This window comes from Vulpes lagopus, chromosome 2, assembly GCF_018345385.1.
Source record: "Vulpes lagopus strain Blue_001 chromosome 2, ASM1834538v1, whole genome shotgun sequence".
Taxonomy (NCBI): domain Eukaryota; kingdom Metazoa; phylum Chordata; class Mammalia; order Carnivora; family Canidae; genus Vulpes; species Vulpes lagopus.
Genome location: NC_054825.1, coordinates 124,097,793 through 124,111,493, shown reverse-complemented (window position 1 = coordinate 124,111,493; position 13,701 = coordinate 124,097,793). Strand labels below are relative to the sequence as shown.

General features: G+C 37.9%; 1 protein-coding gene across 3 annotated transcripts in view; it reads left to right on the top strand.

The window, feature by feature from the left end:
• Positions 1–13,701, top strand: part of PTPRK (protein tyrosine phosphatase receptor type K) — a 553,399-nt gene that overhangs the window by 319,662 nt on the left and 220,036 nt on the right. For all 3 annotated transcript variants that reach the window (XM_041730420.1, XM_041730427.1, XM_041730431.1), the window contains one exon: positions 11,420–11,713. In XM_041730420.1, coding sequence (XP_041586354.1) covers positions 11,420–11,713 — 294 coding nt within the window. The remainder of the gene's footprint in view (positions 1–11,419; positions 11,714–13,701) is intronic.

Below are 13,701 nucleotides of genomic sequence, written 5' to 3'. Positions count from 1 at the left end.
GGTAAATAATAGTTCTCCTGATTAACTCGGGGTCAGTAAAATCTTGGATTTTACATGCCTGGGAACCAGGATCCTTGAATTATGTCTCCTGATACCATTACTGTGCTACATCATTAGTTGCATGGCCATCTGTTGCTCGCTACATGCACATAAAAACTCCATGCATTGTTCTGAATTGACTTGGAATAATTACAAAGTACATATTCATAGTGAACATGTGCTTATTATGTATTATAAGAGTCAATGCAACAGAGTATTTAGACCTAGGGATCACATTGGCAAACATAGATTGTGTTTGGTTACAATTAAATGTTGGAAAATTGCATAGTGTTAAAATACCTTAAAATTTAGAATTTAGGCTCAAGAGATTTTTCAGTGTTTTATATTCTAGTTGTGGAAGAGTCAGGATATTTTTAATTAATACTGTTTTTTGCTTGATTACATTAAGCAGATTGCATGTACATGTACATACATACATGTGTGAACCTTTGTGTGTAGATAGAAATATCATCATCTCCACATGGAAATGATGCAATGGAGTTTTTTTTTTCTTTTCTTTTTTTTTTAATTAACTTTTATTGGTGTTCAATTTACCAACATACAGAAAAACACCCAGTGCTCATCCCGTCAAGTGTCCACCTCAGTGCCCGTCACCCATTCCCCTCCAACACCCATCCTCCTCCCCTTCCACCACCCCTAGTTCGTTTCCCCGAGTTAGGAGTCTTTATGTTCTGTCTCCCTTCCTGATATTTCCCAACATTTCTTTTCCCTTCCTTTATATTTGCTACCTCTTGGCTTACGGAGTCAGCCATTGTGTCTTAGTGCATATTAATGTGAAATGAATATAAATGGTATTACTCTAAATCCTTTGGCCTGTCACCTGGAGTGGAATAACAGCTTATATGACCTAAGCATATTTACCATGTTATTGTCATTGACAGATGCAGTTCCCCTCCTGTCTCTTAAAAATATGTATGTATGTATATTATTCTTCTACCTCATAAAGGGGACTGATGAACTGGTGATATGATTACCATCTATTTATGGCCCCAGACTTGAGGGAACCAAACAGAGTTGAACACTTTTCCAGTTTTACTACTTACCTGATCGTTATTCTTGGAATCAAGGAGTGGATGTTCTTTCCTCTAAATGCGTGAACAGTTTTAACTCTGACCAAGCTGAAATAAGGGATTCAGTGGCCGTAAGAAATCTTTTGTATCGGCTACTGACTCAATCAAGGGGATCCCTAATATTTATCATACCATAGGTGGTTTGCTGCCATGTGTATTACGGAACTGAAGGAGGCTTTTGTAAAGTTGTTAAATCATTGCAATAATTCATGATTCTGAACCAGTTCATTGCATAGATATTAATGAGGCAGAGTCTGGTTTTTGGACAATAAGAGAGAAAAATTCAGTTATCTCACAGTTAGATTACATGGGTTTAAAGGCAGATAAACTTCACTTTTCAAAAGTCCTCTGCCTTTTCATATCCGTTAAATATGAACTTAACCTTATTTTTACTTTCTGCTGGCAGATCTTAAGTAGTGTGCTGCTGCTGTGCCTTTTGATTTCAAGCAGGTAATAAAGTTATTGCAGCAGTGTTTTCAAATCAAGATGAATAAAATGCCGTGGTAATGCATAGGAGATAAAATTCAGTATGCAAAACTTGCAGTTTCGTTGCTGAAATGCTTCTTCTTATTTCAGCACTTAGGCAGCAGGAAAGAGCCATGTCATTGAGATTAAATACTGTAATTCTACAGATCTTGCAGTTTAAAAAAAAAAAAAAGAGAATACATATCACACAGGAATTGAAAGACAAAGTAGCTGTTTAATATTAAGAGTGACACATTTAATTTCAGAATTTTCCTACCCTGAATTAAATTTTGTTCAAGAAATTCAACTTATTGGTGTATTTTGATATTAGTGCAATTGCATATTTTGATAGCATTTCTAAGTGGGATTATATATTCAGATTTTTAATATATAGAAGTACTTTTTCTTCACAAGAAAAATCCTTTAAAAATTTATTGATTAATTTGACTGAAAGGCTAAGAATTATTACATGTTTGTAGCTGAGCATCCCCCACCCCCACCCCTTTTTACAAGCTGGATAAATCATTTGATGCCACTTGGTTACCAAGCAATTGCTTAGAAAATGTTCTTTTGTTCCAGTCAACTAACTCCTTTAATTAAATAGTAACATTTTGTAGGTGCTGTGTATCAATGTCAGAGCAATCTGCCACCTACATGGTTCAGAGCTCAAGGTGGTAAATCGTAAATTTTTGAGGACTTAATTTCATCATCTGAAAGCAAATTAGTAAACAAATACCCAAAGTTTTACTCTTGCCACCCCAGATGATGGCTCGCACACAGAAGTCGTAGTCTGCATTTTCTTGTATGGGGTAGATAGAATTTATGTAGATTTACTTTTTCTTACAGTGACAGCTTTTTCTTTTCCTCAAGGTGTAATTTAGCCAGCCATTCATTCTCCTATAATATTATTGAACTTTGTTAGATACTGATAAATACTGAGAATGTAATGATGCAAAAGTTTTATGAGCACATTACAAATTTTATTTGAAAACAGAGATAAAAGAAAAAGGTAAAATCATTCATGGTCTCAAAGTTCCCCAGTCACTGCTAGTAGCTTTTTGGTGTATTTCCTTCTGGTGGCAATGGTTGCTGGTTTTCTTTTTTCTTTTTTTTTTTTTTTTTTACCTTAGAGACATATTTTTTTACTTTTTAAAATGTAAGCTCTAATAGACTTAAGTATTTAAATATCCCCCAACAATTGTTCTATGAATTTAACAACTTGAGTCCTTGAAGTTTGTGTGAAGTTCTATTGAACAGATAATTATTGAACCATAATTTGTGTCTCTATTTTCCTATTGTTGAATATTTTGATTGTTTGCTTTTTTGCTCATTTAAACAGAGATGTAAATTATCCTCTTACACTAAATTCCCAGAAGTGGGATTACTTCACTCTTTAAACACATCTTTATTTTGTGATATTGTATTGGTAGATTGTTTTCCAAAAACATTATCAGTTCACTTGCCTGTAAGCCTGCTGTGTAGTCAAATGCCATCTAACTGTTCCTCGCCAACCGTGGTCAAGCCTATGTGAATACATGGTCACCTGTTCAGGATTTTCAACCTCTTCTTCAAAATTCTGCTCCATTGTTCTTTTGAGAAATGGAAATGTGATAGAATTTTAGGTAAGCATAAGCCATGGACATTGCTTATGGTGTGATGTTTCTCTAGAGGAGGCTGTTGGACTAGAAAATTCATTGTATAGGACTATCCTGTGCATTTCGTAATCTTAAGTAATCTTTTCTCAGCCCATTCAAAGCCATTACCACTCTTCAATCATTGAGCAACTGCCTTTAAGGAAGAGCCTTTGGGTGGGAATGAAGAAACTCTTGTTTAGCTCTACATAATTATTTGTGATTAAAAATACATACTGGGCGTGTGGGTGGCTCAGACAGTTAAGCGTCTGTCTGCCTTGGGCTCAAGTCATGATCTCAGGGTCCTGGGATGGAGCCCCGGCATGGGGCTCTCTGCTCAATGGGGAGTCTGCTTGAGACTCGCTTCCTCTCCCTCTGCCCCCTATTCATACTCTGTCTCACACTCTACTTCAAATAAATAAAATCTTTTTAAAAAGTTTTTAACTTAAGCAATTAAAAATGCATAACATAGGGGTACCTGCATGGCACAGTCGGTTGGGCCACTGACTCTTGGTTTCAGCTCCCGTCGTGCTCTTGGGGTGCTGGGATCAAGCCCTGAGTGGGGCTTTTCCCTTGGTGTAGAGTCTGCTTGAGTTTCTCTCTCCCTCTGGCCCTCCCCACGGGGCTCTTCCCTTGCCCAATAAATAAATAAATCTTTAAAATATACCTAGTATAAACAAACATATACATCACTGAGAGCTTTGCTATCCAGTTGAAATTTTTTCTCACTTTAAAGTATTTCTATATACTTAACAGAAATCATGTGCATTTACTTCATGGTTCCCAGAAGTTTTTTTGTATGTGAAATATTGTGCATATGGGCAGTGGGTCACAGTACACACTCTTTCCATAATCTACGGCAACTACATGCTAGCACTCATCTGATTTTCATGGAGATGATAATAGATGACAGTTGCTCCTTTTGACTGGTGTTTGGTCCAGGTGCTGGCATCGGAACCTAAGGGGTAACAACATCCAAACTGTGTGATGTCCTAGTATTAGCTTTATTTGACCAGGTCAAGCTTAGGAGCTTCCTGAATGATATGATTTGGAAAAAAGTGTCTTAACAATCAGATTGTTGGATTTAAAAAAGTACTTCAATATATTACATTTTAAGATTATTTTGCTTAAAAAAATCCATCAGTGCACAAATTGTAAACATAAAGTAGTAATTAATCTGAAAGGTAATATATAGAATTTACTAATTGCATCATTGATACGAGCAAAAAAATATGAGATAACAGCCAGAAGAGTGAATGGAGAGGTATTTAGCTCGTTAAGGAATTTATTAGGACTGGAAATCTGAAGTATCCGAGAAATCATGGAGTGGAAAAACCATGAAGGAACTATTACTCCTCTTGTAAATAGGTCTGCATTACAGTTCATGAAATGGGGGTCCAGGAGAAACCTTATTCCCTGAATCTGAAAATTTTCAAATGTTTACTTCATGTTTCAACATCTAAGGAAAAGTGAAACAAATTATGTTGTCATCCATATGATATTAGATGCCCAAAGAAAATGCTGCTAATTGTCCATACCTTGCTCTCCATTTCTTATGGGAAGAAAGGTCATCTTCTTATTCATCCATGTTAACTATTTTGAGTTTCTTGAAGCACTCCAGTACCTTTCAATTATATTGTTATCCTTTTAGGGCATAATTTGAAACAATTGATAATTATTATAAGGTAGCTGATAAATAAGTGCTTGAGGTATCTGGTGCCCTGACGTCATTCTTCATGTTCACAGTCTCTATGGTCTTTGCTTCAGCATTTAATAGCTGATGAGGAAGAAAATGAAACAATGTGAAGCATCAACTACTGAATTTTCTTTTTTAACTGGAACTGGTCCAGAATTTTAAAGAGAGGGAAGATAAAGAAATAGAATAACATAGATTTTGAAGTGATCCGTTCATTTAAGAAAATATGTGATAGTAAATAAAATCTCTATCTCCAAGGCAAACAGTCTAATATTGATTTTTACAGGAATTTGGAGATGGTAGGGCAACATTGACTCCCACAGCCATTTGAAGTAATAATATTCATCTTTATTTTTTATTCCCTTAGAAATAGGAATAGCAAAAAAAAGTGTAGATAAACTATTTGCTCTGTAGAACTCCCACTGCTCTGAACCTCACTATGAAACTCTCGCAGGAGAAATATTTTCCGCTCATGAGCTTCTTAACAACTGGAGAAAAGGTAGAGGTGAGCTGTTTCTGAGGAAGGAGGCTGAGATCCTAGTACGTGTCTGGGACCGGCTGAGAAATGGCCCCGAAGATCGCGGGTCCTCATCCTTGGAACCCATGGCAATTGTCTTACCTGGAGAAATGGTCTTTGAAGATGTGATTAAGTCAGGGGTCTTGGTATGGGAAGACCTTGGGTTATCAGTGTGGACCCTAAATGCAACCACAAGTGGTCTGAAATGGGAGGTTGAGGGAGATTTGACAACAGGGCAAAGAGGAGAAGGCAGGATGAGCAAAGAGATTGGAGTGATGTGGCCCCGAGCCACGAAATGAGTACCCAAAGCCAGCAAGTGTTGGAAAAGGAGAGGAACTGATTCTTCCCTGGTCACCTGGAGGAGGTGTGGCCTGGTGCCACCTGGATTTTGACCCAACGTTACTGATTTTGAATACCTGGCCTCCAGAACTATGAGAGAATAAATTTCTGTTGTTTTAAGCTGTCTGGGTGTTGGTATTTGTTACAGTGGCCGAAAGGGACAAGTGCAGTGCCGCCACCTGCTTTTATGGTGAGGGTGCTAATCTCTGGATACTTTTGGTCCAGCCTTCTTTGACAAGTAAATAAAACAGTTTGGAAAATGATAGGATTGAGAGGTTTTTGGTTTATTTATTTGGGAATGAATGTAGAAGTGCCATTTTGCCTTGATGTTTACTTTGTTAACTGACATTTTTCAAGCTTTATCGCTTCTATTTCTGATTCTGCATTTTATTAATTAACCAAATGTTAATAAGTGACACATATGTTTGCAAAAGAGCATTGTAATAGGAATAATTGGATGAGGATATAGTTTCATAATGACTTATCTTGATTTCAAGGCACTTTTTGAAATTATCGGAAATAAAATAAATAAAGCAATTTGAATGTACAATTACGATTGTATAATAGGTTTAGATCTAGAATAATGAATGTAAGTCATTAATTGAAAGTTAATTGGTAACATTGGCAAAGTTTATCCTGTATTTTGGGGATTGCTTGCTTTAGCTGATACCTAGTGTACAGCTGGGATTTATTTGCACCACACCTCTGGGTCTGATAGTGTATTAAGTTATGAAGAATATTAATATTGCTGCAGAACAATTACTTGTTCATTTGCTGGCTGATTAAAATTCATGCATAATTTATTGAAATGAATAGAGATTTTATAAATAAGTCTCCTTGTTCTCAAGGGCCTAGAAACAAAATACGTATGCTAATATGAGGCTACTTTTTACTTCCAACATAAAAAATTTAGTATGTAGTGGTATATTAGTCTCCTTAATGCTAGATTTCACGTCTAGTCGTGCTGTTAATCAAGCTATATGCTTCCGAGCCTCTCTGAACACTGTCACAGTCCCAAGTTTGAGCGACTGCTTTGACAACTGGACTTGCCCTTTTGTTTATTTGACCATAGCAAGTGAGATGTAAAACTAATCAGAGTGAATTATTACCCTTCTTCAGGCTAAGCACCTGATTACATCAAACTCATTTCTTCATGTACACAAAACACTAGTGATGAATATTAATTTTGGGTTTTAAAATTTATATGCTCTCTGGAAAAACAAAGCAAAATAACAGCAAATATGGGGCTTGTTGACACATTTAGAAATGTAAGTCTTTAGCACTTCTTAGAGTAATACCCGGTTTACCAATGAAGAAACTGTAATGTCAGGGAGTTAAATAACACATTCGTATTTACCCAGCTATTCACGTGTGCATTTCGTGAAATTAGAATCTCCTGACTTCAAATTTCATTTTCTCTTAGGTGTCATTTCCTTAATGGACAGAAATGACAGAAGAAATACTACACTTCACTTTTTCATTTGTTTCTATCAATATGTTTTGTTGTAGCTTTTTCCCTCTCCTTCTCTCCCTTCTGCTCTGCTTTCTCTTTCGCTTCTTATTTTCCACAGCAACGGCGGGCAGAGTTTTGGTGGCTGAGATTAATCCTTCAGCATACAGCTATTAGTTCAGGTTTCCGAATACTCGTAAATTTATAGAGTAACCAAGGTTTGCTATTCATAATTCGTTTGACAAATCACTCCATCATGTTAAATATGAGACCTCTTCTGGTTGTGGTTCTGCTGTGATGTGTGTGAGGCCTTGCGGCTCTGGGTTAGAACCCCACTAGGCTGTGGATTTAACTTCATTTACTACTTAAATTAGTCAGTATATGAGCCATCTGGAATGAAAACAAACATTGCACATATGAGGCAACTCAGTTTATTCGCAAAACACAGACTGCTTCTTAAAATATGTGCAACATTTAGATAGTCTGGGAAGATATTTGCATTTTTTCTATTATGCTCATTTCTTTATTCAGTTTCCTTTGAGTATAAGGTTTGAAAAAATACATCAACTTTCTCTTTCTGTCTACTAAGACTTTTGTAAACTTGAAATATAAAAGTGGTTAGTTGGTAAAATTCCACGATAGGAAATGTCTAGTTTTGTCATTCTTTAGCAGATAAAGGAAAATTCTAACTATTTTGTTTTTTTTAAAAATTATTTATTTATTTATTCATAAGAGACAGAGAGAGAGAAAGAGAGAGGCAGACACACAGGTAGAAGGAAGGAAAAGCAGGCTCCATGCAGGGAGCCCGATGGGGGACTCTATCCAGGTCTCTAGGATCACTCTGTGAGCCGAAGGCGGGCACTCGACCGCTGAGCCACCCAGGGATCCCCACTATTTTGGTTTTGTTTAAACTTTTCATGTTATAACTTCTCAATTGAAGTCAGTTGTGAAGATTGGAATGCTTCACCCTCTACACAATTTTGACCCTATATTGTTGAAGTAATCTTTAGACCATCAAGAACAGATTATTTTGTAAAGTTTGTAAACCGGGTGTTAAAAACTACTTTTTCATAGAAAGAGAAATCATTCTACGTGTAGATTTTCCGTAGTACATACATTATCTTATATAATCTTAGTTTTATTTTCGTTTTAAACATGAGCATAGTGAAGCACAAGCTCTTATGGTTTTACTGATAACTAGTTTGAAAGCTATTGCCATAATGAGCTATAATTACTGATGGGACTAACAATATGCTTCAAATGATTTTGGATAGAAAAAAATTGATGTTACTCAATTATTATAATGTTATTATTATTTTTTAATTTTAATTTTTATCTGAGTATCGTTGCCACACGATGTTTTATTGGCTTCAGGTGCACAAAAGAGCAATTCCACAAATCTACACTACACTTTATCCTGTGCTCACCACAAGTGTAGCTACCATCTCTCACCATAAAATGCTGTTTTCTACATAATTCTCATTTCCAAAAAAATGAATATTTTGATATGTTGTTACGATGTCTCCCTTGCCATAGTATATGAATAACCAGTATATAGAGAACGGACTAGCGATTAGTGGTCACTCAGTAAATATTTGTCATATGAATTTTGGAGGAACACTATTGAAGTTGACTTTAGTACGCAGAGATCTCGTCCAGCTGGTCTTATTCCTTATGTTAGAGATATTTGTAATTCAGAGGTTCATAAAATGGAAACTATACTTGTTTTAGTCTTAGGGTTTGAAAGGAAATCCTGGGCTATAGCCGAAAACCCTTGCTTCCTTCAAACCTGTACCAGAGGGGATCCCTGCCTGGGTGGCGCAGCGGTTTAGCGCCTGCCTTTGGCCCAGGGCGCAATCCTGAGGACCCGGGATCGGGCTCCCAGTGCATGGAGCCTGCTTCTCCCTCTGCCTGTGTCTCTGCCTCTCTCTCTCCGTGTGACTATCATTAAAAAAAAAAAAAAAAAAAAAAAAAAACCTGTACCAGAAGAACGTAAAACCTGTCGATGAGGGTTTTTTTTTTTTTTTTTTTTTTTTTTGCATTGTATAGTCCAAGCATGTGTTGCCGTTAAAATAGAAAATCCAGTTTGAATGATATTGGCTGTCCTTTTATACCTTCCTTCTCTCTGTATCTTCTCCAGTCCATCCCTACTGAAGGAAAGGAGGAAGCAGTGTGTGCTTGTGTTTAATAGCCCTCCTTTGGGGCACCTGGCTGGCTCACATTAGTGGAGTGACTCTTGATCTTGGGCTTGTGAGTTTGAGCCCCACGTTGGGTGTAGAGATTACTTAAAATAAAATTTAGGGACACTTGGGTGGCTTAGCAGTTGGGTGTCTGCCTTCATCTCAGTCATGACCTCGGGGGTCTTGGGATCAAGTCCCGCATGGGGCTCCCTGTGGGGAGCCTGCTTCTCCCTCTGCCTGTGTCTCTGCCTCTCTCTCTCTCTCTCTGTATGACTATCATAAATAAAAAATAAAAAAAAATAAAAAAAATAAAAAAAAAAACTTTAAAAAAAATAAAAAGCTAAAGCAAATTATAGGAAGGAAATTTTTTTAATATATACATTTTTTTAATTCATGAGAGACACAGAGAGAGAGAGGCAGAGACACAGGCAGAGGGGGAAGCAGGCTCCATGCAGGGAGCCCAATGTGGGACTCGATCCCAGGACCCCGGGATCACATCCTGGGCCAAAGGCAGACGCTAAACTGAGCCTCCCAGGGGTCCCTGGCTTTAGTTCTTAAAACACACACATGCACAAATATTTTTTTTTTAAATAATCGACTTTATTTCTTAGATTTTTGGGTTTATATGAAAATTGAACAGAAAATATAGAAAGTGACTATATATTTCTCGCCTTGCCAACAGTTACCCCTATTTTTATTTAAATTCTAGTTCATTAACATATGGCGTAATGTTGGTTTCAGGGGTAGAATTTAGCGATTCATCACTTACGTATAACACCCAGGGGCCCACAACAAGTGCCCTCCTTAGTGCCCATCACCCGTTAGCCCATCTCCTGCCCACCTCCCTCCATCAACCCTCAGTTTGTTCTCTATAGTTAGGAGACTCTTATGGTTTTCTCCCCTCTCTTTTGTCCCCCTTTTCCTATATGTTCATCTGTTTGTTTCTCAAATTCTACATATGAGCACACAAACCTTTAAAGCAATAGTTGGGCAGTTACCACTTTGTTAACATTAACAGTTTCTTTTAAAGTCATTTGGCTTCCCCGAGAAGCGTCGTTCAAGAGATTCAAGGAAGGATCTGACCCCAGTGTAGTGACGGGAGCATCTTCCTGACATGGGGTTCCCCATGGACAGGCCACACGGACAGAGCTAGAGCGACGCAGTCCTCCGTAAAGTCCAGTATCGAGTTCAGCTCCATCCTTGTTAAATTCAACAAAAAAGGCGGAGGACCCTCATTCATCTTTCATCGTTTCTATAAGTTCAAACATTAATGTTTGCCAAAGCTTCTTTCAAGCAAATATCTAAGGTCTACGAAATTAAGTTGTAGTGCATCTTTGACATTGGGGTTTAAGGTCTGATTCATTTGCCTTATCACCTGCTCTCCCAAAGGCTGGTGATCCACAATGCCTGTGGTTTTGCCTCGGTGTAAATTTCGATTTCTTACATTCTGTGGTGGGTGTGTAGAGACAAGTCAGTGCTTGGCATCGGCTTCTAAGTTCAGCTTTGCTGTTCCTTCCTCTTTATCTCATCTGCAGAGCTCTGTAGAAGGGAAACACAAAGCAAAGCCAAAAACACTCCTTTGCCATATTTCATGAATGAAATAAAGAGTTACAACAGTATTCATTAATATGGAGATTTGTAAGAGGTCTTAGGACCTCCAGAATATCAGGGATCAACTGTCTCTATTAGTAGCTAATCAGAGCTATCCATCTTTAAACATTTCCCCTTTATTCCCCTTGGTTTCTGTGCCTGTACAAGTTTATCTCCTGGAGAAACATGTTTTTAATAAAAGAAAACTTGTGGTAAAAAGGGTCATAGCCCATCAGTGAAAGTATCTGCTCTTTAAAAGTAGTTTCCAGATCACTTATGTTCTGGTTTTCCTTAAGTACTTATTATGTGCTCCTAAGTAAATTATTCATGAAACCCTTCAGCTTTGAGAGACATTAATATATCTAGGTATTTTAGTATTTTGGATTTTTAACTAATTCGATTGCACATTCATCTCTCGTAGAACCACCCAGACCTATTGCTCCTCCTCAGCTGCTAGGTGTGGGGCCCACATATTTGCTGATTCAGCTGAATGCCAACTCCATCATTGGCGATGGTCCCATTATTCTGAAAGAAGTGGAGTACCGGATGACATCGGGATCCTGGACAGAAACGCACGCGGTCAATGCCCCAACTTACAAGTTGTGGCATTTGGATCCAGATACGGAATACGAGATCCGCGTACTGCTTACGAGACCTGGAGAAGGTGGGACGGGACTCCCAGGACCTCCACTAATCACCAGAACCAAATGTGCAGGTAAGACTGGCTAGCAGGCCACTCTGCCTAGGGGCGGAGTCAAGCATTAGACGGCCAAAATACACGCGATATCCAATGTTCTTATTATGTGGCACATGATGTAGTCCCACGAAGAGTCCCATTGAACTTGGCAAATCGTAGCTTTGTGTCATAATTGGACTTATTTAAGAGCAGTGTTTCTCTGTTATTATTCAGTATTATTATGAATCCGTGATCCTTCCTCGTGCACCAGTTTTGCTCAGCTTGCATGTCCAAAATCTCTGATGGATGCCGGTGAAGGTACTATCACTGTTGAGAGAGAAAACTTCTGCAGTTCAAGCAAATGCTCAATACCTTTTGGCTACATGGAAATGTCTCCCTTGGTCATTTTGTGATGGTCAGTGCAGAGGCCAAAGCTGATAATAGAGATTAAAAAGTTATCGTGAACAAGGCCTTGGTGGGATAACTGTTCACAAAACCTGTCGTCGAAGATGAACTCAGCAGCTTGAACCCAGCTGTAGGACGTACAGAGGCTTGTTAACTGCCCCCTCCGTGCCTGAGACAAAGTGATGAAAATAATAGCATGTGGACCAAGCACAAAGAAAGGATGAAAAGTGGAATAAAAACTATAACAAAAATAGATATCATAGTTCCTAATTATGCCGTATTGTTACAGTGGGAGAAATTGTTAGCTATTTATTAAAAGCCACTGACGAGTTTAATTGTTTCAGTTATTAGAGTGCGTTTTTTAGTGTATTGTTTATTTTGCTATTGAAGGTAGTTTGATTTTCAGTTTAGTAGAAAGAGCCTTTTTTTTTTTTTTAATCCATCAAGCGTTATGTTAAAACACCTGCAGAGCTGGTGCATGGATCTGTGTGTCTTGAACATTTAATGATTTAGGCTCTGAAAATCGAAAACTAATACTGTAGGGAACTATGAACATGTAAATGCCTATAAAATGTCTTTTGTTCCTTGAACATGTGTTTGACGTTTATAGTATTTTTGTTTTTACAGTATTCCAGGGCTACTCACCAAGAGAACTGATCTAAAATCAAAGCAAAACCCTTGAAATTACCTGATATCCGGCCATCTTTAAATATTTTAAAATCCAGCTCAATTTTAATATATTAATGTTTACCTGCATACATTTTATATGTTTATATTGAAAGATGCTCACCGGGAGTTTAACTGCTCAACTGTTAGTCTGAGATTTCGACAGCAGAGAGTTTACTAATTTGCTGCTTGGTATCGTACATCGATTGTGTGGTTGATAGGCAGCTTGACCTAGAAGACATTGTTTACGTCTCCATGGCTCAACCTAATTCACACAATTCGCTTTTGACAGTTTCTGTACAACTCAGTCTTTTCACTCTGGGTTATGTGGCAGGTTGTTCTGGTTGTAGTAGGTGACTTTTCTGAGGGAGGGACACGTGGCCTCCACAACCTCAGCTTGTCAAAGAACTAATCTGAAAAGGAGGAGACCTTGTGGAAACTGGAGGATAGCTCACTCTGTCTTCCAAAATTAAATACCCCATGTTAACGTAAAAAGATGAACAGTGGAGTTCGTTTTACTGAGGATATTGCCCACACATGTTTTCCAATAAAATGACCTTTCTTTCTACATTTGATCTCTATAAGGTATATACCGACTAAAAAAATGAACGGTGATTTACTGTTCGAATATTTTCTTTTTGATCTCTTTTCTCCCTCCCCACGTTTTTGTTTGGTTTTGTTTTCTGTTTTTTGTTTTTGTCCTATTCCAGCAAGTAAATACACAGTGCAATACCAGGCTCAGGTGCAGAATATAGTGATTCATCACTTAGGTAAAAACCCCTGCGCTCATCACCAGGGCCCTCCTTAATCCCCATCATCTATCTCACCCATCCCCCCACCCCCCTCCCCTCTGGCCACCTGCAGCCTGTTCTCTATAGTTAAAAGTCTGTTTCTTGGTCTGCCTCTCTTTTTTTCTTTCCCCTATGTTCATTTGTTTTGTTTCTTAAATTCCACAT